Below are 22,587 nucleotides of genomic sequence, written 5' to 3'. Positions count from 1 at the left end.
CACACTGAGCAGCTAAACATCATCCATGCACTTTTTTGCCTTAACTACAGGGAGGCAGGGTGTTGAACTACAGCAACCCGGTCATCCTCTTCCTGTTTCTGCTCACCTTCACCACGGCCACCATCATGCAGTGCTTCCTTCTCAGCGTCTTCTTCAACCAGGCAAACTTGGCAGCTGCTTGCTGTGGTATCATCTACTTCACCCTTTACCTTCCGCACATTTTCTGCTTCGCCTGGCAAGACCGCATCACCAAAGACATGAAGCTCCTGGTGGTGGGTGTCTCAAGTTGAAAGCATGCTTACTAATGATGACTGTTGTTTAGTTTTAGTTATAGAACAGGATTAGCTTATTCGAATCATTAATACTTACACACAGTATGTGTACCAACCACAGCTACTTCTGTTTCCTTACTTTTAACCCTGATGCAGACTTAGGAACAGACAATAGGAATAACACATGAGACTACAGATGGTTGATAGACTTGCTTTAAATGTCAAGCAAAGATAATCTTAGCACTGATTCCTTTCTCAGAGTCTACTATCTCAAGTGGCATTTGGGTTTGGGACAGAGTATTTGTCAAGGTATGAGGAGCAGGGTCTGGGTCTTCAGTGGGATAACATCCAGACAAGCCCCCTGGAGGGGGATGAGTTCTCCTTCCTCACTTCCATCTGCATGATGGGCTTGGACACAGTCCTGTATGGGGTTCTGGCGTGGTACCTGGACAATGTATTCCCTGGTTAGTGTGTAGGAGAATATTGAAGGGTCTTATTACAGCTATTTCATTATAAATATTTGTGTTCATTTATTTAATACGATTTATTTTCATCATAGGACAGTATGGAATTGGCCGTCCATTTTACTTTCCCTTTCTGCCCTGTTATTGGCTCAACACTGTGGCTCCAGCTTCAGGTACGTTTGCTATTATACATTTCCGGATGCTTTTTCGTGGGAGGGTTAAGTTGTTTGAGAGTGGGTATTGCAGACAGATAAGAAACAGTCATAAATCTAATATATTGTTTTTGTCATCTAGCAACAAACTAATTTAAATCTCATTTCCCAAAGGCAACACCAGAATGGAGTTGGATAAAAAAGGCTTTGATAATCTTGCAAACAAAGAGCAAGGAGAGCAAACAAAAGAAGAAGATGGAATCCATGATCAGGAGAATAGCCCAGAGAAAACCAAGGGTAAAGAGGATCCACCTTCCTGTGAGCATCACGACCAGCGTGAGAGGCTGGGGAAGGAGAACAAGCCCGAGAAGAACCAGGAGAAAGACGGTATAACGGATGGAGCAGCTTTACCACAGTGTATAAAAATACAACACGCTTCTACATTTAACTGTCTGCTACTTTCTCAATTTAAAGAACACATCTTACTATAATGATCGTAGCATACAGTATGTATACAAGTCTGTTCCCTCTAAACACATGAATCAATCTGAATGAAACGCACTTTATAACCTACAAAGGGTATCAGGATGATCAAAATCTGCTGTATGTTTGTTGTTTACATTGCAGGTGTGTTTTTCACTTCCAAGAAAACATAATTTATTCAACACCATTCACATGGTTACTGAACAGTATCCTGTTACGCTAGTATTAATCCAGTACCATCTTTAGTGTCACTATTATTCATATTGATATGGTTTTTATCACTGTATACAGTGATATGATACATGATAATAACTTGATAAATCAACATACATGTCTGTGTTTTCATACGTGAGTGAACTAGCTTCCTCCCATAGGGTGCATTTTCGCCAGTACAGTTAATTATGTATTTTATGACTTGGACTTATGTAATGTTTCTCCAGGCAAACAGCTGATTTCAATGCAGGATTAGGGCTCTCTTTCATTGCATTCACTTTGCCCCTCATTTTCCATTTATCACTGTCAACATTACCTGTGTGGGAACTCAGTGTCCTTGTATGTGTTTGCACTTGCTGACATTTGTGAACGTACACAGCTAACCCTTCAGGTTTATGCTTAGTTAATAAGTGATGGAAACGTTTCCTTTGAACTGTATGGCATTCCAGTTGGCTGAGCTCATATGTTCCTTCCTGCTTTCATTTGGGAAATATTACATTTTTTTAAATTTACTGAAAAACATATATTCTGTCACTCTGTTTTGTGGAATTCAGTAGTTTTCATTTGTCTTGCATTATTAACTCCATATCCAGACAAATGAAAGAGATGAAATGTGTCTTTGGCGTCCACAGAGCAGCCTTACTTCGAGGCAGAGCCAGATGATCTAGTAAAGGGTGTCTGCATCAAGGACCTGGTCAAGATGTTCGGTAGTTGCTTCAGACCGGCTGTGGATGGCCTCTCCATCAGTTTCTATGAGAGCCAGATTACTGCCCTTCTGGGGCACAATGGAGCTGGAAAGACCACCACTATGTATGCCAAACAGTACATAGATGCCCATCGATGTATATCTATAGTCTAAAGAAAATATAATAATATCTGTTTTCTTCTCTCCTGTCTCTCCTAGGTCTGTCTTGACTGGTATGTATCCTCCCACCTCAGGGACAGCCACCGTTTATGGGAAAGACATCCGCACAGACATGGACACTATCCGACAGTCTCTGGGAATGTGTCCTCAACACAATGTCCTTTTTCAGTAGTATGTACTTCCTCACATATTAATAACAGAAGTAGTTTTTGGACATGTTACATGAGCAAACAGATATAAAGATAGCACCGTACTGTATAGCTGGATCACTGTTTCCTTGTCTTTCTCTTGCTCTTTATCAGTATGACTGTGGCAGAGCACATCCTGTTCTACTCTCTGCTGAAAGGCCGTCCAATAGCAGAGGCTGAGGAGGAGGTGGAGAACATGCTGGAGGATCTGGGTCTTCCTCACAAGAGAGATGTACTGACCCAGAACCTTTCAGGTGTGTTTGGAAGCAGATGCACACATAGATCTATCAAAGCTCACTGTAATGCAGACTACACACACACACACACACACACACACACACACACACACACACACACACACACACACACACACACACAATAATGTACTCCCCATCAATAAATGATGGTGTTCTGTTCAAGGGGGCATGCAGAGGAAGCTGTCTGTTGCTCTGGCTTTTGTTGGCGGGGCCAAGGTGGTGATCCTGGACGAGCCCACATCTGGGGTGGATCCCTACTCCAGACGTTCTATCTGGGACCTGCTACTCAAATACCGTGCAGGTAACACTGATCAATACTGATTTTAGATGAGTATGTAAGGTTTTTAAAATATTTATACCAATGTGTTGTATTTGCGATTGTTGATTGTACTAAGAAAACATTATTATGTGTTACACGAAAATATTCTGAGTACAAGAGTGCTCATACAGAGAATTAATTACCCAACCCGACTATTCACATTAGAAGAAATCTAAAATGAAAATCATTAAACACACTTAGCTCGACCTGTTACACAACATGGCCTGTAGAGGTTAGACGATGAATAAATCTGACTGGTTTGTCCAGACAGCCAGCAAATAATTAAGCTTAGATCCTGCACAAATCATTATAGCAACTAAACCACTATCAACAGCACGTATTACACTTTTCTGGCATACCTCATATCACCATCATAAACTTTAACCTTGCTGAACTAAAACTTTAAAGTGAAATATATAATAAATGATATATTTTCTATGACAACTGACAGATGCCTCCAGTATAACATGGATGACTGTGTTTAATATATTCTTAGGCGGGAAGGATTTATGACACCACAATCAGACCAGCTCCACTGAAATCGCCATAATAAAAACGAGTTATTACTCAGCTTTGAAAAGCTTTTCTTAAATCAAACGCATATTTCCATTATTCAGCCTCTCTTTATTAAATTCACTCTCTCTCTGCTGTTTGCAGGGCGCACAGTGATCATGTCCACCCATCACATGGACGAGGCTGACCTGCTGAGCGACCGCGTGGCTATCATTTCTCAGGGTCGCCTCTACTGCTGCGGTTCCCCAATCTTCTTAAAGAACTGTTTTGGTGCTGGCTTCTACCTCACTCTTGTACGCCGCATGAAGCATGACACTCTCAAGGTGGGAACTAAGGAAGAGGGAACCTGTTGTATATTTGTGCATTATCCTCTTTAAAGTTATAGATGTTGTAGTTTTGCAAATTAAAGTAAACCTGGTTTAAAGTTAAGTTCCTTCCTCCTTATAACATTTGTAAAACCCCCAACATTACAAAGAAAACACAGCGGGATTTCTTATTTTTCTGATGGTATATTTAACACTGCGACACAGCGATTTCTCATTAATATCTTGTTACGGTGTCCTTCAGCCTAGCTGTGACTGCACAGAGGATTGCTCGTGTGTGTGCTCGAAATGTTCGACATTTAAAGCGAACCGGGAGGAGAGTCACACCCCTGACAGACAGATGGATGGTAAGTCACATTTAGAAGACTTACCGTGGGAAAAGCTGGCCATTAATTCATTATATTATTAGTATATAATCACTTTGTTATGACAACACTATTGTCATTTTCGTTGAACCTGTTTTTAGGCTATTAATCTAATTATTAAGACTATAGGGCACACTCCCTTTGTCATGTTGATGAATAATACCTTTACAATGGATTGCAGTCACTCTGGTTACTGTATCTGCTGACAACACACCTAGAAACACCTTATATTCACTGTGAAATACTGTGACCTATAAAATTAAAATCATTATCATTAGTTATTGTGAAAATTAAGTGCACTGAGTAACAGATTAAATGCAAAGAATAATGTGTAAAAGGCTGATTTAAGGCAAAATATATTTCTTATCTTATCTTCTTATCTGCAGGTAACATGGAAAGCATCACAGCCTTGGTCCATCATCATGTGCCCCAGGCCCGCCTGATCGAGGCTATTGGCCAGGAGCTCACCTTTCTTCTGCCCAATCGTAACTTCCAGCCCAGGGCTTATGCTAGCCTCTTCAGGGAGTTGGAGGAAACTCTCTTGGACATCGGCCTCAGCAGCTTTGGTGTGTCTGACACGTCGCTGGAGGAGGTGTGTGGAAAAAAATAACCCTGAAAGTAAAAGCAGTAGTTTCATGCAGTTACAATAATAGGAATAATATCAATAGTCATTTACATTTGCAAATTAACATTGTGACTCCATAACTAAAACTAGAAATAAAGAAGCAAAAAATAATTATTATATCTTTAAAAACCGGCAATCTGTCACTGCCTGGCTGTCTCTGTAAAAAGATACATTTTATATGTTTTTTTCATTAAACTTTCTTCGTCTTATGTCCTGAAATTAAAACGGATATATTTTTTTTTGCAGATCTTTCTGAAGGTCACTGCAGATGGGAATGCAACCAAGAGGAAATGTTTTCAAGGTAAAGCATGAACAAACTGTAGAAAGAGCTCAATCTAGGGCAGAATTTTCTTTTCACCACTTCTTTTCTTCCTGTTGATTTATCAAAGCCTGATTGGAGCCTGACAGTTCTGATTGTTTTCTCAGTCCAACCGTGTCCACCTATAATCATGTTTTATGTCCTTCATATCCATTCTTTAACTCTCTCAGACAACAAATCATGGCAACAGATTTCTCGAGCTAGTCTCTGTGGATTCAACAGAGTCGCTGTTGATATGGAACCGCTAAAAGGTGACAGCGTCTTTAAGCTCACAGCTCTGGCCAGTAGCTGCTGTTGTGAGGAAAACAACAGTTATTGTGAAGGTTACACTAAAAAGGAAATAACATAAAGAGATTTCTGCATGGTAAAAATAAAAGTACTTACTAACAGCTAGTTAGCCTAGCATGTATAAAAAACATGAAAAAGCTGACAAAACATTTGTAATAAAGTTTTCAAAAGCTTAGAAACATTTTATACACAAAGGAAGTGACCATTAATTACTCTGGTACATAATGGCTCCATTAGTAGATTTGAAAAGGCTAACATACAAAGCCATGCTAGCTGTTTCCTTCTGCTTGTAGCATTTGTTTTCAGCTAACTAGAACCTCACCAGGCCAGAAAATCCTATCAGTCACTGATGAAACTCTAACATTTAAGATTATAAGATTATAAGATACTCTTTTAATCTCGTTTTATGTATTTGTTTCTACTACTTATTTTGGCAAAGGTTATTCCTGGCAACAGTGTAATGCAGAGAGCTTCAGCTTTGCTATTAGGCCAGCCAAAGTCAGGCTACTGAGCACTGCTGGCAAATGCTTTTCGGTCACAGTGAAGACTAAAGATGCGGCTGTAATTTAGCATTGAGATCTCTGGTGGAAGTCATTTTAATTTAAGCTTTTATTTCAGAGTCCAATGGCCAGAGTACATGTGACACATCAGAAGGCAGTGCAGGCAGAGGATCCTACCAGGTCAGAGGCCTCTGTCTGACCACCAAACAATTCTTTGCTTTGGTAATCAAGAGGTTGCATCATGCCACACGCTCTTACAAAGATTTCATTGCCCAGGTAACCTTCTTATTTTATGATATCTTAATAAAAGACATTGTCATTATCATTATTCTTTTAAGAACTACCATTGCCTTGGACGGCTGTGGAAACAAACAAAGTGCACTATGTGTTTCAGCTGTAAGATTGGTTTTTGTTTTTCTGTTTTTGGTAGATTGTCCTGCCTGCCAGTTTTGTTTTCCTGGCACTGACATTCACTCTGATCGTTCCACCTTTTGGAGAGTATCCGAGCCTGACCCTCAGCCCATGGATGTATGGACAACAATACACCTTCTTCAGGTATGCACTAGGCCATCATGAAAGGTTTAGGTGTTACGAGAAGATGTACCTGTTCAGTTGGGTTGATCAGTCTGGCTCAAATAAAACATCTTTTAACAAATGTTTGTGTAAAATGTGTAAATGGATAGAATTTTCATATTTTTGCTATTTTGTATTCATTACACTTTACCCAATGTAGTAATGAGCACCCTCCAGATGCTCAGATGAGGTATTTCGGCGAGGTGTTGTTGGAAAAGCCCGGCTTTGGGACTCGGTGCATGGCGGATGAACCGCTGGAGTAAGTCAACTTAACAGAACTAGCGGTTCTTGCACTGTCTTGTGTGTTTTTTGTTTAACATTAGTTCCTTTCCTCCATTGGAAGAGATTTCCCATGTAACAACATCACCACAGAATGGGAGATGCCTTTGGTCAACCCTGCTCTCATAGAAATGCTGGCTGGCACAGAGTGGAGCTCCCTGAGACCGTCTCCACAATGCAAGTGCAGCACACCTACAAAACTTACCATGCTTCCTGTGTGTCCTGATGGAGCTGGAGGGCTGCCACCTCCACAGGTAGGTTACGTAACTGATACTGAACATGACCACATTATGTGCATGCAATTATATAAGTACAACGCTAAGATCCATGAGTGGAATTACATCTGCATTCGATCCACTGCTGCTGATAAGTGTTAACAGAGAAATCCTGTTCCTATTCCTCAGAGGATCCAGTCAACAGGAGATGTCCTCATGGACCTAACAGGCAGGAATATTTCAGACTACCTGGTGAAAACCTACCCCGGAATCATCAGAACCAGGTGTTTTGGACAAGTTCTTGCCAGTTGTTTTAATATACTCCAGGGTGAAAACAATATCTAATTACTGCATCTGATTTTTTTTCAGCTTGAAAAGCAAATACTGGGTGAATGAACAAAGGTAATTTAAATTTGAATCAAACTAATTTATTGGAAAATCCATTTCAGTCCAAATAGTGGAAATGTCTGACATGGTTGAAGTGCACCTCATAGACGTTGTGTTATGTGCAGTGGTATGGTTCTTCCTCTAGTGGTTGAAATAAGGTAATAATTTAAGTATGAAAGCAGGCAGATTACTGAAAGGCTCTGTCAAAGGGATTTTCTGTGTGGCATCCAGGTACGGGGGTATATCAGTGGGAGCACAGCTCCCTGTTTTAGGGGTGGAGCCAAAGACCATCCAGGACGTAGCAGGTCAGCTGGGACGACTGCTCAATGTAACAGGGGTAAGCCTTTGAAGCCAAATACTATGTTTTTTTCTGTGGAGGGTCTGAGTCATTGTCGCTGTATCTCTGTTTCTGCATGTTTATCACTTTGTTCCTTTGTGATTATTTTTTAAGCCTCAAATTTGTGCTTGCAGGGAAAATACTCGAAACAAACGCTAGAGGATATAGGGACATTCTTTAGGTACATGGAGACTGAAAACAATGTCAAGGTCAGTTAATTAAATGAAAGCTTCGTCTCTAAAATTAACTTGCCTACACAATATGAAAGATCATGCTGTAATTTGATATTAGGAATCAGCAGCAGCATCTATTCCTTTTTGCAGGTGTGGTATAACAATAAGGGCTGGCATGCCATGGTATCTTTTATGAACGTGGCCAACAATGCAATCCTCCGTGCAAACCTGCCCAGAGAAGCTAACCTTGCTGAATATGGAATCACTGCCATCAACCATCCTCTGAACCTCACCAAAGAACAGCTCTCTGAGATCACTGTGTGAGTCAACCTCAGCCAAGTAGTTATCACCCCATCTTATTTCAAGGGGTTTTTAAGAGAGCCAAAAAAGATATTTGTTGCACAAAGATCTCCTAAAAAAATAAAAAAATAAAAAAATCCATCTCTCTCTCATTTTCCCAGTCTGACCACATCAGTGGATGCAGTGGTGGCCATTTGTGTCATCTTTGCCATGTCCTTTGTCCCAGCCAGCTTTGTCCTCTATCTCATCCAGGAGAGGGTCACTCAGGCCAAACACCTGCAGTTTGTCAGTGGTGTCAGTCCACTGGTGTACTGGATGGCCAACTTTCTGTGGGACATGGTACTGCAGCAGCATTACATTAAGACTGTGACAGTGGCTGAGATTTCAGTACAATCAAGAAGACCCGTCAGTAGCTTTTTGTAAACACTGGTATTTCTGTAACTCTCTTCAGGTTAATTATTCCATCAGTGCAGCAATGGTGGTGGAAATTTTCATCTTTTTCGACAGGAAGTGCTACACCTCACCAACCAACCTCCAACCACTAATTGCTCTGCTTATGCTTTACGGGTAAGCTTTAATCTTTTTAGTTTACTGTTTTACATGTGTGATTTTAGTTACTAACGGTGTAATAATTATGGATGTGCATGACTAGATGAATAATTGTCACTGATCAAACTACTCGGTGTCAGACATACTAGTCATTTAATCCAGTTCTTAACATTCTAATTGATTCCCAGTGCCAGTAAACTGTCTTAGCTGTTATTCAGCCATCTGCCACCAGGTGGGGCTGCAGCCCAAACAATATTGTGGAAAAATGTTAATCTAGGCATGAGATTTTTGTTATTTTTTGAGATTTTCTGAAGGCAAAAGAATAAGATTGTGGAGACAAGTGGTTAAATGAGCTTTCTCTCCCTTAGAGATAGGGTGAGGAGTTCAGTCATTCGGGAGGGGCTCATCGTAGAGCTGTTACTCCTTCATATTGAATGGAGGCAGGTGAGGTGGTTGCCTACTGGGTGAGGAGGACACAAGGTAGATCCAGAACACGCTGGAGTTCCCAGGCCACATCCCTCGGCTAGCCTGGAAAACCCTTGGTGTTTCCCCAAATGAGGTGAAAGATGTGGCTACGTTTCACTGCTTAGGCTGCCGCCCCGGACAAGGACGGATGATTTATTGTTTCTTGTTATTTCAGATTTGCACTTTTATTGTGGTTATTTTATTGGTTGTCATTAATTGCAGAACAATGTGCTTCTTTAATAATGCACGGCACAACGCTGTGCGCAACACTTTTTATCTGCGATTTATTTGTTTTTTTAATGTTAATTTGTGATATTTTAATAATATGTAAGCATCTGTCGTAAAGTGTTTTCATATCATATTTAATATCAGTTTATTCTTCTACTTCTGCGACCGTTTGGGCTGTAACAGGCAGTGTTCATAATGAATGACGCGAGACACACAGTGAAACAGCACGATCGAAGAATGTGACACTGCCCATCAAACAGTCCTCTAATTTAGCTCGATAGTTAGTTTCTTAGTTTTAGATTAGTCATTCTAACTTTTTCTTCTCTTTTAATCAACTGAGAAATTAGTCGTCACCTGCAGTCACTAGTAATAATGTGGTATTGTCACAGCCACATTGTTTGAAAATAGTAAAAATGACATCTAAAGCAGCCAGTCTCTGATGTCTCCAGTTTTCCATAGACATTTGTGTCCTGCAGTAACCTAATGTAATTACACTAAATGTCACACCATAAACTCCAGCCTGTCCTCTAAGAGCTACATTGGATTTGCATTCTTGTGAAATACAGACAAAACAAGAAGAAAGTAGATCTGAATCAAAAGGAAACTTCAAGCATACTTCTTGAATTAATTTCACAGCTGACTGGTTTTCTAATATTGCATATATCTATCACATATTTATTCTAATATTATTTTATTATTGATTGGTTTTGAGTTTGGTCTACATGGGTAGAGTTTTTATAATCTTTCTCTGGTAAATATTTCCTATCATCTGGCCTAAATGTGAGCTACTGCATCACTGAATTCTTATTAAACTCGTGTATATCAGGTTTTCACTACATTGCCCGGCTGGGTCATTAAATACCATGTCAAGTAAAAATATTGCAGCATTTTTGTTTATTTGGCAAAGATTTGGAGAGCACATACTGTCAAAAAAACATAAAACGTGATCTATTGCAGCGTTTTCCTCTCATCAGCATCAAGCACTGGGCTTTCCCTTTAATTGATCCTTTTTCTAATCTCCTTCCTTCTCTCTCAGCTGGTCTGTGACACCCATGATGTACCCCATGTCATACGTGTTCAGTGTTCCCAGCACAGCCTACGTCTCTTTGTCATGTATCAACCTCTTCATTGGCATCAACAGCAGTGCCATTACCTTCATCCTGGACCTGTTTGAGAGCAACACGGTAAGCCCAGTAGGTTTGTTTCTACCACTTCAACCAATTTTAATGTCAAACTTAATTAACAAAAAATAAATAAATAAAAAAATGTCAAACTTAATATTACACGTTGGGTTTCTATCTAGGCTCTGTATGGGTTCAACCAGCTGTTGAAGAGGGTGATGCTGATGTTCCCCCATTACTGCCTGGGCCGAGGTCTCATAGACATGGCTATGAACCAAGCTATAAGTGATGTCTATGCCCGCTTTGGTAATTATGAACCACACAGACTCATACCCCTCAAATACATGTAGCTATAAAATATCCTACAATGTCTTTTTAATAAAGAGGTCATCAGAAATCTCATACCATACATTTGCCACCATGACCCGAAGCAGCTGCAGTCTTGCTGCAAAGACTGCTTAGGCAACAAGATCCCCTGGAGCAGAATCAGCATTATTGCTATGCAAATGTGAACTAAAGATGCAACATGAAATATTAATGATGTGTATCTAACGGTTCATGCATTCCAGTGTTTTCCACATTACAAAGGCTGGAGAAACTTACATGAAAAGCACCAACTGGGAAAGTAGGATTTATAGGAATTTTGTTTCTACATTTTCTCAGGTGAGGACTACAGTCCAGATCCCTATAACTGGGATTTTATTGGGAAGAACCTGTTCTGCATGGGTGTTGAGGGATTTGTCTATTTCATCATTAATATTCTCTTCCAGTATTGCTTCTTCCTGAATAACTGGCAAGTAAATGTGTTACCAAACTTGTTAGATGCACATGAATAAATGCTATTTGAAATTTACACATGTGATGAAAGTCATTGTCCAGATAACACACCAAATCAAACCATGACTGAGTAGCAATTTTTTTTCCCGCTGGCAGGATACCCGATTGCCCAAAGCCTCACATTTTGGATGAAGACGTGGATGTTGGAGAGGAAAGACAGCGAATTTATCAGAGTGGAAAATCAAATGACATTTTACGTGTGAGAGACTTGTCCAAGGTCAGTGTTAGTCTTTATTAGGACACACTGTGGACAACAAAAAAAGAAAACTGATTTTGGAGAAAGATTTGAGTTTGAGCTTTATTTCTGTTCTGATGTTCTCTTACCAGACTTACACAGGAACAATTATCCCTGCAGTAGACCGAATCTGTGTCGGAGTATCACCTGGAGAGGTTTGTAGAGGTTTGGTTAAACTGATATATGGTACGGTATGTTACCTCTAAGGCTGTCTTTTTCTGCTTCCAAATATCCACAGTGCTTCGGTCTCCTGGGGGTAAATGGAGCTGGGAAAACCACAACCTTTAAGATGTTGACTGGAGACATTAATGTCACCTCAGGAGAAGCCTCGGTTGCAGGTCACAGGTTTGTACATCGCAGTTGTTCCGTGCTGAATTTGAGCATTGATGTCGAATACATTCAGTTGCTGATAATCGCCGTTGTTTTAAGTTTCTTTGATGCTGGGTGAAAAAGAAGGTTTGATACACTTCACCTATCTGCATAAATCTCTCACAGCATTTTGACCAATATCCTGGATGTCCATCAGAACATGGGTTACTGCCCTCAGTTTGATGCCATAGATGAGCTGCTGACAGGCAGAGAACACCTACACCTCTACGCTCGCCTTCGTGGAGTGCCAGAGTCTGAGATCAGCAGGGTGAGATGCAGAACTAGGTCTGACAGTTGATGGATGAAGTTTTATTGTGACATTATTTTGAAATGGGGAACTTTATCTTCTTCTAACTTAGGTTGCAGAGTGGGCCATCCAGAAGCTGGGTCTCTCAGAATATGCAGGTCACAGTGCTGGGACCTACAGCGGAGGTAACAGGAGGAAACTCTCCACAGCCATTGCAATGATTGGCTGTCCTGCTCTGGTGCTGCTGGTGAGTCCAACAATAACAGGATTAGTGGGTTATGAGTGGATATTACAGTTATAAGAATATTAAGCAGATAATGGACAAAATTCAAATGTGCCAAAGCTAATTTGTTTGTTGTTCCTGCACTTTAGGATGAGCCTACTACAGGTATGGACCCTCTCTCCAGACGTTTTCTGTGGAACTCCATCATGAGTGTTATTCAGGACAAAAGAGCCGTGGTCCTCACGTCACACAGGTAAAGCATATATTTTAACATAAACAAATACATATGGATAACTGACATATAAAGCAAAAAAATCTGAATGCTTGACTCCTACGTTCCACAGCTGTGTTATGCCGTGGGGGTTTTATGCTGACATGTTTCGTTGCTTTAGAGCAGAGATGTCAAACTTTACACTGTAGGCCACACTTTGATCTTAAATGGTCTGGTCCAGAGAAGCTCCACTTTTTGTCAGTGTAAAGAAGTTCTGCCATTTAATTATTTATTTATATTTAATTTCTTTGGCGTATGAAAGGCCAGAGAGCAGGTCTTCATCAGTAGCGAAAGCTGCAAAAAGGCCTAAACATATAAGCCCTCCTTCGCATTTTCCAAAGCTGTCCAGCGGGCCAGATTGAAGTCTTTACTGTGCCAATTCTGGTCCCCAAGCCTTATGTTTAACACCCATGCCTTAGAGGCATCTTCTGGTACAGTACCCCCAATAATAGGGCAACATGGGTTTAATACTCTGGGCTGTTTTCCCAGAGAAAATGCAGAAAGGAAGACGGAAACGTAAATCATATGCCATAAGTCAGAGATAACCTTACTGCATTATTTTCCTTTGGATTTTGAATTCACACCTGGTGAATGAATTTTGTTTTTTACTCCATAAACCAATGCACAAAATCTCACTAGGAAGCAGGAAGTAATACGTTTGTCACTTAAAAATTCCTGCAGGAAAACCATCCACCCTACTGCTTTAAAGTCCCCACTCCCAGTGTCCAGATAATACATATGCCCTTTACAACTTACGCTGAGGCAATACTAGCAGTGTATGGTGTCCAAATAACTTACAAAGACACTTTTTCTTGTTCTGATCGTCTGATTTCTCCCCTGTCTCTCTGTATTATGTGTGTACACATGTGAGTGAGCACGGCATCTAATTGTTATGATTTTCTTTCCAGTATGGAGGAATGTGAGGCACTGTGTACGCGCTTGGCCATTATGGTTAATGGATCCTTCAAGTGTTTGGGAACTATTCAGCATCTCAAATACAAGTTGGTCATTTTACTTTATTATTTATTCATATAACAAAATACCTGATCTTCATTTTCCTCCTTTCCTATCCACCAATCTTTCAGTAACTATTTCACTAAAAGTGCCAGACTTTTTACACACTTTAGATTTGGCGATGGCTACGTGGTCACCATGAAGATCAGGGCGTCTAAGCCCGGTTGTGCCCCAGACTTGAACCCTGCTGAAGCATTCATGGAAAGTACCTTCCCTGGCTGCATCCAGAGAGAGAAGCACTACAACACGCTACAGTACAAGATCTCCTCATCCTCCCTGGCTAGGATCTTTCAGATGGTCCTGGCTAATAAGGAGAAACTCAAAATAGAGGACTACTCAGTGTCACAAACCACTCTCGACCAGGTAAATAGGTGCAGAAATGCACAACACAATGAATTATAAAATGGAAAAAAGATCTATTTCATTATGTTGCAAGACTTTGCACGTCGGTCATATTTTAACCTCCTTTTGCATTTTGTGCCTTGGCTCCTAATTTTATGGCGTATGTCAACCTGCTGCTTTAATCAAATCTTTGTTTTTGTTTCTTTGTCCCTGCAGGTGTTTGTGAATTTTGCCAAGCAGCAGTCAAGAGAGGATGAAAGTATTGTATTGCATCCAAAAGCTGCTGGAGCCCAGCGATATATTGATACCACACCCATCAAGTCTTTGGGGAGGTGAACTTAATTTAATGAGCTCAGCTGGAAGAGATCATTTTTATGTCATTGGCAGCCAGTGTTCAAAGTCCTATTGATGTGTGTACTTTGAGGGGACTGAAAGCTAGTCGGCATAATCGGGGCCACCTTTTGATTTGAGACAGTCTGCAGAAAAATCCCTCCCAACCCAACAGACACCAGTGACAGGCGCATCATTTTTTGGATGCCAACAGAGGATGAACTTTTGGTTTCCAACTTTTGCGGAAAAGAAGTCCTTTGTGTTTTAAATCCACGTTTGATGGAGTCTTTTGAATGTTGCAGTCGATCTGTTGCATCCTCTAACCTCACAGCGCAGCCTGTGAAGAAGTCGATCCCTTAAACTGATTTCACTCGTGGCAAAAGTGCATGCTGCTCGATTTTGCTTCTCCAGTAAACAATGTTAGCGGGCTTTGACTTTTTGGAAAATGTGGAGCATTTCTGTGCCTGCCTGCTATTTGTTCCACGTTCTGCTCACCTTTTAGGCCTTTAACTGATGAAATATGAAAAAAACAACCTGTAAAGAAAGGGTGTGTAAAGAAAGCATAGATTGTTTATATATATATTTTTGCTTCAGATGCCAAGCAAGATTCACTTTCACTGCCTTCTTTAGATATGTGGAGTAAGGGCTCAGAGAAGCAAAGGCTTAGCACCTTATTGATGCAGTATTACTCGAAGCATCATGAGATTTATTGGTGATCTGTGTAATACAGCTCATAATCATTACAAAATCCTTCTTGCGCTGTTAAATACATTTCATTAATATGATCTCTTCATGCCATTCATTTTTAATTTTTGCGCTTTGTCCTCATGATTTGTTTGCAGCACCTAGTGTCATTAGAAGATGATGACGTGTTTCTGTGAGGCAGAGTATAATAAATAATGAAGTGCGTTTTCTTTAAGATGTGGACCTTTATTCAGACCTTGCATTCACTTTTATAACTAAAAAAAGAACAGTTTTAACCTGAGATTAGGCAATATAGGCTTGAGAACTGCAGCACTTATCACTGACTACCTGATAAAGTCTCTGTACATTAACGTCAGTACAGTTTGCACTTCTCTGGAGAAAACTATCTGAGATAAGCATTAGAAGGGCTTAACTTTAGCGTGATTAAACACCTGCTTTATCAGCGTTCCTCCTGAGAGCTTAAAAGTGATGTCGCACTCTTAAATGGATGCTGTGACATTTCAAATTTCTTCGTTTGCTTCCGCAGGCACTTTATGATGAGGATGAGGATGCTCAATTTCTTTCACTTACATGTAACTAGAAAACTTTCATCTCGTAATAAAAAGCAACAACGTATGCTAACAAAGCAATATGCAGTCAGCACTCCTCGCTGGTTTCTCAAACACTCCTTAATATTCTGAAAGAATCAAACATAGAAAATCCAAATGTTAAAGCGTAGCTAATATGACAGGAAGAACTCTGAGTTTTATCACAATGCTAAATCAACCTCTGAGAAAGAAATCCAATCTTCTGTTGATATTAAACACTGCTATTATTGCTGACTTTAAAGGTTTCCGGCATGTTTTTTAAAGCCTTAAACACGTAAACAGCCACATTATTGCTCTGTTTCCTCCTAGTTCGGCTCATTCATTTGTAGACAAAATTGCATAGTAGCAGCAGCAGCAGACTTCTTTGTTTCTTTGTATGAGGTTCATGCTTTAAGCCTTATCAAAGAATCAGAGGTATAATAGCCACTCGGAGACTGGGATAGTCCTTGAATTCCCTGATGTAGGCTCTGTGCTTTCCTTTGGCCCAGATGGTCATCTGAATAAACCCCAGTAATGTGTAAAATGCCACTGAAAGACAAAATATACAACATGTGGGGATAACCAAGAGGACTATGCAGGCTTTCTCATCAACCATACAGTTCCACAATGGATTATATTTATGGACATGCTCACTTGGTGACAGCAAAAGGTGAAAGGAAGCTCATACCTGGCAGACACTGGGTCATGATAGAAAAGCTCACCCAAGCTCCAACCTACAGTGTATGTCCAGTGTGCAAGCAGAAAGTGAGATTATGCTCAAGCATGAATGAAAATGTAATGCTAGATAAACCGTTCTGAATGCTGCGTGTTACCTCGTATGTGTAGTTTGGGCAGGATACAAAGAAGAAAAGCCAGGTGAAGGGGTTCTTATTTGGCATAGGAAATCTTCTACCCTTGGGTCCTGCAAAGATAATTCGTCCAGTGAACGGATTACATATGTATAATTTCATTTTACAGTATTTGAATTGATGGGTGACCCTGCTTCATCCATGAATGTTAACAAAGCTCAGCGACTCACCATCTCCCCTGAGCTTATTCAGAGTCAAGTGAATGGAGAAGTTGCCCATTTCACACATCTAGAGCAGAAATAAACAAATCAGGAGTCTGTATATGTGATATGCCATGTGTAATTATTAGTATACGTACCACAAATAGAATTAGTGCATAGTTGACTTGCAGTTCTCCGTATGCTGTGGAGAAAGACAGTTTGGCTTTGATATGATGAAAATACAGGAGAAAAACATGTTGTATGTGGCATACTCGGACTGACTTACATGGAGGCGTATAGAGAGGGTGGTTGATATAGTAAGCCAACCATGCTGAAAACCCCCAGTAATAGGCACAATTCTGAAAGACGAAATGAGCACATACATAAATACTTAATGTGAAAATGATCAGTGAAGTTCCAGTCCTCACAAAGATACTGTGTAGAGACTGCAAGTTGTATTCTGCATTGCCAAACGAAGCTTTGTTTAGCTTTATTATGACATTCATGAATTATAGTGCATTCAAGGACCTTGTGTGGATGGGCATTGGAAACTGGCAGTGGTACGTGCTACATGCTTGTAGCTATAAATAAACATTAAAACATGAAAAAACAAAAACTGGTGCAGGACAGTAAAAATGAGGCCACACACTGTGAAAGAGAGGAGCTTATTATCAGAGGCTCTCCTCTTTAACTTTAGACGTACCTCACCTTGACTATAGTCCTGAGAGGCATGGTCCCATGTGAGAAGCGATGCACAAAGATTGTCTCTATCAGCCTCTTCGTGTAGTGGAAGGTATGACAGACGCAGGCCAGTCTGAGAGAGAGAGCCGAGGGATAAGACTGGCTTCTGGCAACAGGTCATTCTCTTGCATAGTACATGTATACGTATATATAATAGTTAGAATAGCATGTTTTCATCATAGAACAATTTTAATTTAGCCGTGGCCTGTCGTAATTTGTGCTGTAGTTGATATTTCATTTTCAACGTACGTGACAACAGGGTGGGGGCTGGAACTAAGTGCATATCTGTTTGAGTAAATGTAGGGTATTCGAAAATAGAAGAGGAGGTAGCTCAGAAGGGGCCCGATATACTCTGCAAGAAACACCTGAAAACAGAAGAAAAGATGACTTTCTTTTTTAATGTGTCACAGATTAAAAAAAACAACTGCCAATATGCCTGTTGAATTAATCGTACCATAGTCCAGCCTAATTGTGGACCAAGATCTTTGAAATACATGGTGGCAGTGGTTCCCACTGGTAGATTCTGTAAGATTTCATCATCTCTGAGTGATTTTCCCTCTGTATAAGAACAAAAACAACCTTTAGGCAAACAAATCCATCTGGAAAAATACCAACAAACATTTTTACTATTCAACAGAGATCATCGCCTCTAGAATGTGGGCTTGAGAAATGGACAAAACAGCAGAAATCTTCATAGTGACACAGGCAGCGCTGTGCAGAGTTTCAGGTTTTCAGCACACGTTCTCTCTACCTGCAAGCTCCAGGGGGCACGGCCACAGATAATTTGCTCTACTAATTGGGCAGCATTTTTAGAATATCCTGAGGGGCAACTGACCCAAATAGATTTGAACCAAAGTTCTCTTGTCTAATTCTTAGCAGCCAGGTAGATCCCAGATATTCAAGACTAAAGCCTTCCAACATCATACATCAGGTTAGGCTGTATTTGCCTTTACAGCTTTAATTTGGGCTGAAATGGATGGAGCAGTGATGCATATTAAATGGTCTTTAAAACAATAAAGGAGAAATGGACAAAAGATTTCATAGTGGAAGCAGCACGCTGAAATGTATTAATGGTTCACTGCTCACTGAAGTACAGGATGGGTGTAAAGATAAATATGCCAGAACTTATTGGATAAACTTTTATCAATAGCAAATGATCCTATATTCAACCAAGGATATTTTTAGGGTTAGGAGGTGGCATATCAGAATCAGAATCAGAATCAGAATCAGAAAGGGGTTTATTGCCAAATGTTGAGCAGGTTTACAACATTAGGAAATTGCTGCGGTGCTTCAGTGCAAACATAGTGTCATAAATAGCACTTAAATAGACATGAAAAAATAAAAGTAGGGATAAGAATTAAAAGTGCTACGTAGAAAGATATGTGCATGAGATATACATGAGATATATACATGAGAATAAGAATTAAGAGTGCTACGTTGAAAGATATATACATGAGTGCAGGTGGTGATCAGTGCCAAACATGGAATGATGCAGTGACACAGCGTAGGGTCATGTGTTAGTGGTGGGGACAGTCATATGGTTATTGTTCATGTGTCCAACAGCAGAGGGGAAGAAACTGTTCTTATGGCGAGAGGTTCTGGTGCGAATGGACCGGAGCCTCCTGCCTGAGGGGAGCAGGGGAGCAGGTCAAACAGATATCATCAGTTTTCTGCATTAGTCTGTTTGATTAATCAAATTTTTTGCTTGACAAACACTAGACAGCGTGCACCTGCAGAGGTTTAGTTTGTATTTATTTCATTTACATCAGGTTAGATTCAATGGTGAATCTGAATTAGCCATAAGTGTGGCTGAAAGAGCACAGCATAGAGTGCAGCATAAAGTGCTGTGTGAAAAAACTGAATGTGGCTTGTAGTGTAAAGCACTTTGAGTGGTCAGCAACACTACAAAAGTGCTTTGGGGACTGAAGATGTGTGATCCTCTTTATGCATTCTGGATGCATTCTGGATGCATCCAACTGTAGGTTATCACAAACCTTTTACCTCTGACCTCTTTCTGATGGACTTTAGCTCTCCATCAAGTCAGGAGCACACCTGAAAATACTGAACTGACAGCACCAAAGATACATTTAGAAGTCAGGTGTAGGCTTACTTTCAGAACTGTAACTAGGAACTGTGTTCCTCACACGTACTTTTCTTTCTATACTAACATAAACCTTCTCTGCCATGGAGGTGATGTTTTTGGTAGTGATTATGTGGGTGTGATTCTGTCTGCAAACATGATAGCTCAAAAAGGTTTCAATTAATGTGTGTGGGGTAGCATAACATAAGCAGCATGGAAAGTGATAGGAACACGGCATCTGCAGACTGTTCAAGCTTCTTTTAAGTGTTCTTAATTTCCCCCCTCCCACATACCTGTTTTACACATAGGACCTGCACAAAGGAACACACAAGTATAACCAAACTACATAAACAAATGAAAGATTCAAATCAACTAATGATGAAGTGACATTTAGCTTTGAGAACATTTGCACTGCTGTAATGAGTATAACCAATACTACCACAAACAGACCCGGGATAGTATGCAGAGGTGAGGTTACATGCGCTGTGTTTACATTAAAGCATTATGATTAGATAACAGAACACAAAATAACAATATATGCAAGTAACAAATGGTAAATGAATTCAGTCCTAGCCACTTTGTCACAATGTGATAAAACTTTTTACTGGTGTAGAGCGGGGTCGTATTAACAATCCACTAAAATGTATCTTATATCCAATGAGGTCATCTGAAGTCTTCATGGTCAACTTAATGACTAATTAGTCAGGAAAGTGACAAAAAACCATAGAACTTATGCCTTTTCCTTAAAAAATGCTTTTGCCTTTGTTTGTACTGAAAACATTTAGAACATCATATCAATGTGGGGGATTCTAAATATCACATTATAATTATCACATTATAATTTGGATCTAAATATTATTCACATTTGACCTCTGACCTCACTTTTACGTTTCAAGTCTGCCTATCTGTCAAGTTGACCTCCAAATGTGTTACATTTTTAATGAAAGTATAATATTATACAGTAAGCTTGAGTTATTCATGTCCAGTTATTTACAAATCAATACTTGTAAATAAAGTAAATATCTGCTATGCTTCCCTTATCTGATTTTTATTGCACTACAAACTTCTTAAATATATATTTTTAAAAAAAAATCAAAGAAACCAAAGTATTATATACAAAATTATTCCCTTAAAAGTAAGTAGCGCCCACAGAGTGAGCTTCTTTGGAAGATGTTTGTGCTCTCACAGTGCTTCTTGTTTAAAGCTTTGACTTTATTGTGGCATCCAATTTTGCATGTGTATCTAAAAGTTTATGGCCTGGAAAGTACAACACAATCTCAGACCAAACATTTCTACGTTCCAGTTTTTGTTGATTTATTGCAAAACCCAAATTCACAGCTTGATTCAAATGTACTGAGCTAGACATACAGTATTTAAGTCCCACCCCAGTTTTGTAAGTGTAGCATTGCAAAACAGCAGTACCTGAGGTGATGGATACAGACCAATACAGACGTATCTATGAATAAATGAGTTTTAACTAAAATCAAGAGTATTTGTAGAGATGTTGGCCTTTACGACGAAAAAAGATCTCATACTTATCTATACGGGTACTTGTGGGTAATGATGTCCAAATATTTTAGACAGTTTGAAACTTGAACTGAGTAACCAGTCTTGACACTTTGGGGCCACATTGCCTTCTGTAGTGTTTAATGCTATAAAACACACACACACACACACACACACACACACACACACACACACACACACACACACACACACACACACACACACACACACACTAAATGCTAGATTTATAACACAGCCACTTACTTGGATCAAGCTTCAGGGCCTGTCTTGCTGGATACCAGTGAGGATCTGTGCCGATCAAACGAGCACGTATGCACACACAAACACAGTCGCAGTGTTGGACATAGCTGGTACCGCACACACAGTTTTTTGGCCTCAGGCCCAAAAATAATTGATCACAATGGAATAACGTTGAGCTCTGCTACTCTGATAGATGCCGATGGCCTTGGGCTCAGCAGACATTTGGTAACGTTTCTGACCAGACACATGCTGATGACAGAAGCACTGTGGGCTTCAGAGAAGTAAATAAAAAATTGTTTTTTAGAAGGACAGCTCTCTGGTGAAGAGATTTAATAGGAGGAACTGTAAGATTTTTCATTCAGAGATAGTGTAATAATGTTTTTTTATCCAATAACCACAAGTTGAAGGATTTGTTTACAGTAAACATGCAGTGAAAGATAATAAAGAACTAGGAGCACTGATCTTCTGTGTTTTATTGAATTATAGTATAACTCAAGTCTTGTTCTATTTATTGACAGGGTTCTAGGTAACAGCAAGACTAACAAAATTACAGCCACATGTGCTTCTAACAAATCTAAACAGGCTCATTTGTGCGCTACATTACTATTATAGGCACTCACATGATTTGTGAAAAAGGCTCTTTATGTCTCCTACTGTCGAGTGGGGCTCCACCTTAATGCAACAGAAAGTTTACAGTCAGTATAAACTCAACTTTATGTCAGACTCAAGCACTAAATACAAAGCACTGTGTCAATGAGATTGAAAAGTCATTTTCATGTCCTTATTTATTCATAATTATAAACTTAAGACGTATCCTGGGGGCCTTTGAATTGTGTTAAAATGTCAGCATACCTTGTCTAGAAAACAAAGCTGCTCCCTTGTCTTGGCATCAAGAACTTCCACCTGAAGAAAGAAAATGAGGCACCTTTATAATGTATATAACCCACAGAGTAAAAGCCAGATTTAAGATTTCTTTTCAGCTTTGTTGATCACAGTAGCACAAGATTAAACTCTATTGCTACTTTTAGTTATGTATTGCTTTCTTGCAGCTGTAAGGTAGACATTGTTGCACATGTAA

General features: G+C 39.8%; 2 protein-coding genes across 4 annotated transcripts in view; one reads left to right on the top strand and one right to left on the bottom strand.

Moving 5' to 3' along the window:
• Positions 1-15,560, top strand: part of abca4a (ATP-binding cassette, sub-family A (ABC1), member 4a) — a 31,230-nt gene extending 15,670 nt beyond the window's left edge. The window contains exons 16-51 of one of the 3 annotated variants that reach the window (XM_026179232.2): positions 51-272; positions 532-736; positions 832-909; positions 1,063-1,275; positions 2,217-2,394; positions 2,489-2,620; positions 2,752-2,891; positions 3,058-3,195; positions 3,871-4,049; positions 4,294-4,396; positions 4,801-5,006; positions 5,286-5,340; positions 5,529-5,609; positions 6,265-6,422; positions 6,577-6,701; positions 6,880-6,978; positions 7,063-7,252; positions 7,403-7,497; positions 7,583-7,615; positions 7,832-7,937; positions 8,072-8,146; positions 8,261-8,430; positions 8,572-8,749; positions 8,862-8,977; positions 10,689-10,836; positions 10,956-11,079; positions 11,437-11,566; positions 11,707-11,827; positions 11,938-12,000; positions 12,084-12,190; positions 12,341-12,482; positions 12,574-12,708; positions 12,834-12,937; positions 13,864-13,956; positions 14,083-14,332; positions 14,528-15,560. In XM_026179232.2, the coding sequence (XP_026035017.2) occupies positions 51-272; positions 532-736; positions 832-909; positions 1,063-1,275; positions 2,217-2,394; positions 2,489-2,620; positions 2,752-2,891; positions 3,058-3,195; positions 3,871-4,049; positions 4,294-4,396; positions 4,801-5,006; positions 5,286-5,340; positions 5,529-5,609; positions 6,265-6,422; positions 6,577-6,701; positions 6,880-6,978; positions 7,063-7,252; positions 7,403-7,497; positions 7,583-7,615; positions 7,832-7,937; positions 8,072-8,146; positions 8,261-8,430; positions 8,572-8,749; positions 8,862-8,977; positions 10,689-10,836; positions 10,956-11,079; positions 11,437-11,566; positions 11,707-11,827; positions 11,938-12,000; positions 12,084-12,190; positions 12,341-12,482; positions 12,574-12,708; positions 12,834-12,937; positions 13,864-13,956; positions 14,083-14,332; positions 14,528-14,647 (4,812 nt within the window). In that variant the 3' untranslated portion in view covers positions 14,648-15,560. Of the gene's footprint in view, positions 1-50; positions 273-531; positions 737-831; positions 910-1,062; positions 1,276-2,216; positions 2,395-2,488; positions 2,621-2,751; positions 2,892-3,057; positions 3,196-3,870; positions 4,050-4,293; positions 4,397-4,800; positions 5,007-5,285; positions 5,341-5,528; positions 5,610-6,264; positions 6,423-6,576; positions 6,702-6,879; positions 6,979-7,062; positions 7,253-7,402; positions 7,498-7,582; positions 7,616-7,831; positions 7,938-8,071; positions 8,147-8,260; positions 8,431-8,571; positions 8,750-8,861; positions 8,978-10,688; positions 10,846-10,955; positions 11,080-11,436; positions 11,567-11,706; positions 11,828-11,937; positions 12,001-12,083; positions 12,191-12,340; positions 12,483-12,573; positions 12,709-12,833; positions 12,938-13,863; positions 13,957-14,082; positions 14,333-14,527 lie in introns of all 3 variants that reach the window. The other 2 variants (XM_026179231.2, XM_026179233.2) reach the window with 2 other exon arrangements.
• Positions 15,092-22,249, bottom strand: tecrl2a (trans-2,3-enoyl-CoA reductase-like 2a). The gene is made up of 9 exons (XM_080306411.1): positions 18,117-22,249; positions 17,912-18,027; positions 17,630-17,735; positions 17,208-17,280; positions 17,080-17,123; positions 16,952-17,009; positions 16,746-16,834; positions 16,601-16,646; positions 15,092-16,461 (listed from the first exon to the last, which is right to left on the bottom strand). Exons 1-9 carry the CDS (start codon positions 18,156-18,158, stop codon positions 16,334-16,336), a joined length of 702 nt encoding a protein of 233 aa, XP_080162537.1. The 5' UTR covers positions 18,159-22,249; the 3' UTR covers positions 15,092-16,333.
• Between the last annotated feature and the right edge of the window lie 338 nt (positions 22,250-22,587).

Source organism: Astatotilapia calliptera, chromosome 9 (assembly GCF_964374335.1).
Source record: "Astatotilapia calliptera chromosome 9, fAstCal68.1, whole genome shotgun sequence".
Classification (NCBI taxonomy): Eukaryota; Metazoa; Chordata; class Actinopteri; order Cichliformes; family Cichlidae; genus Astatotilapia; species Astatotilapia calliptera.
This window is presented reverse-complemented; position numbering and strand designations above follow the sequence as displayed.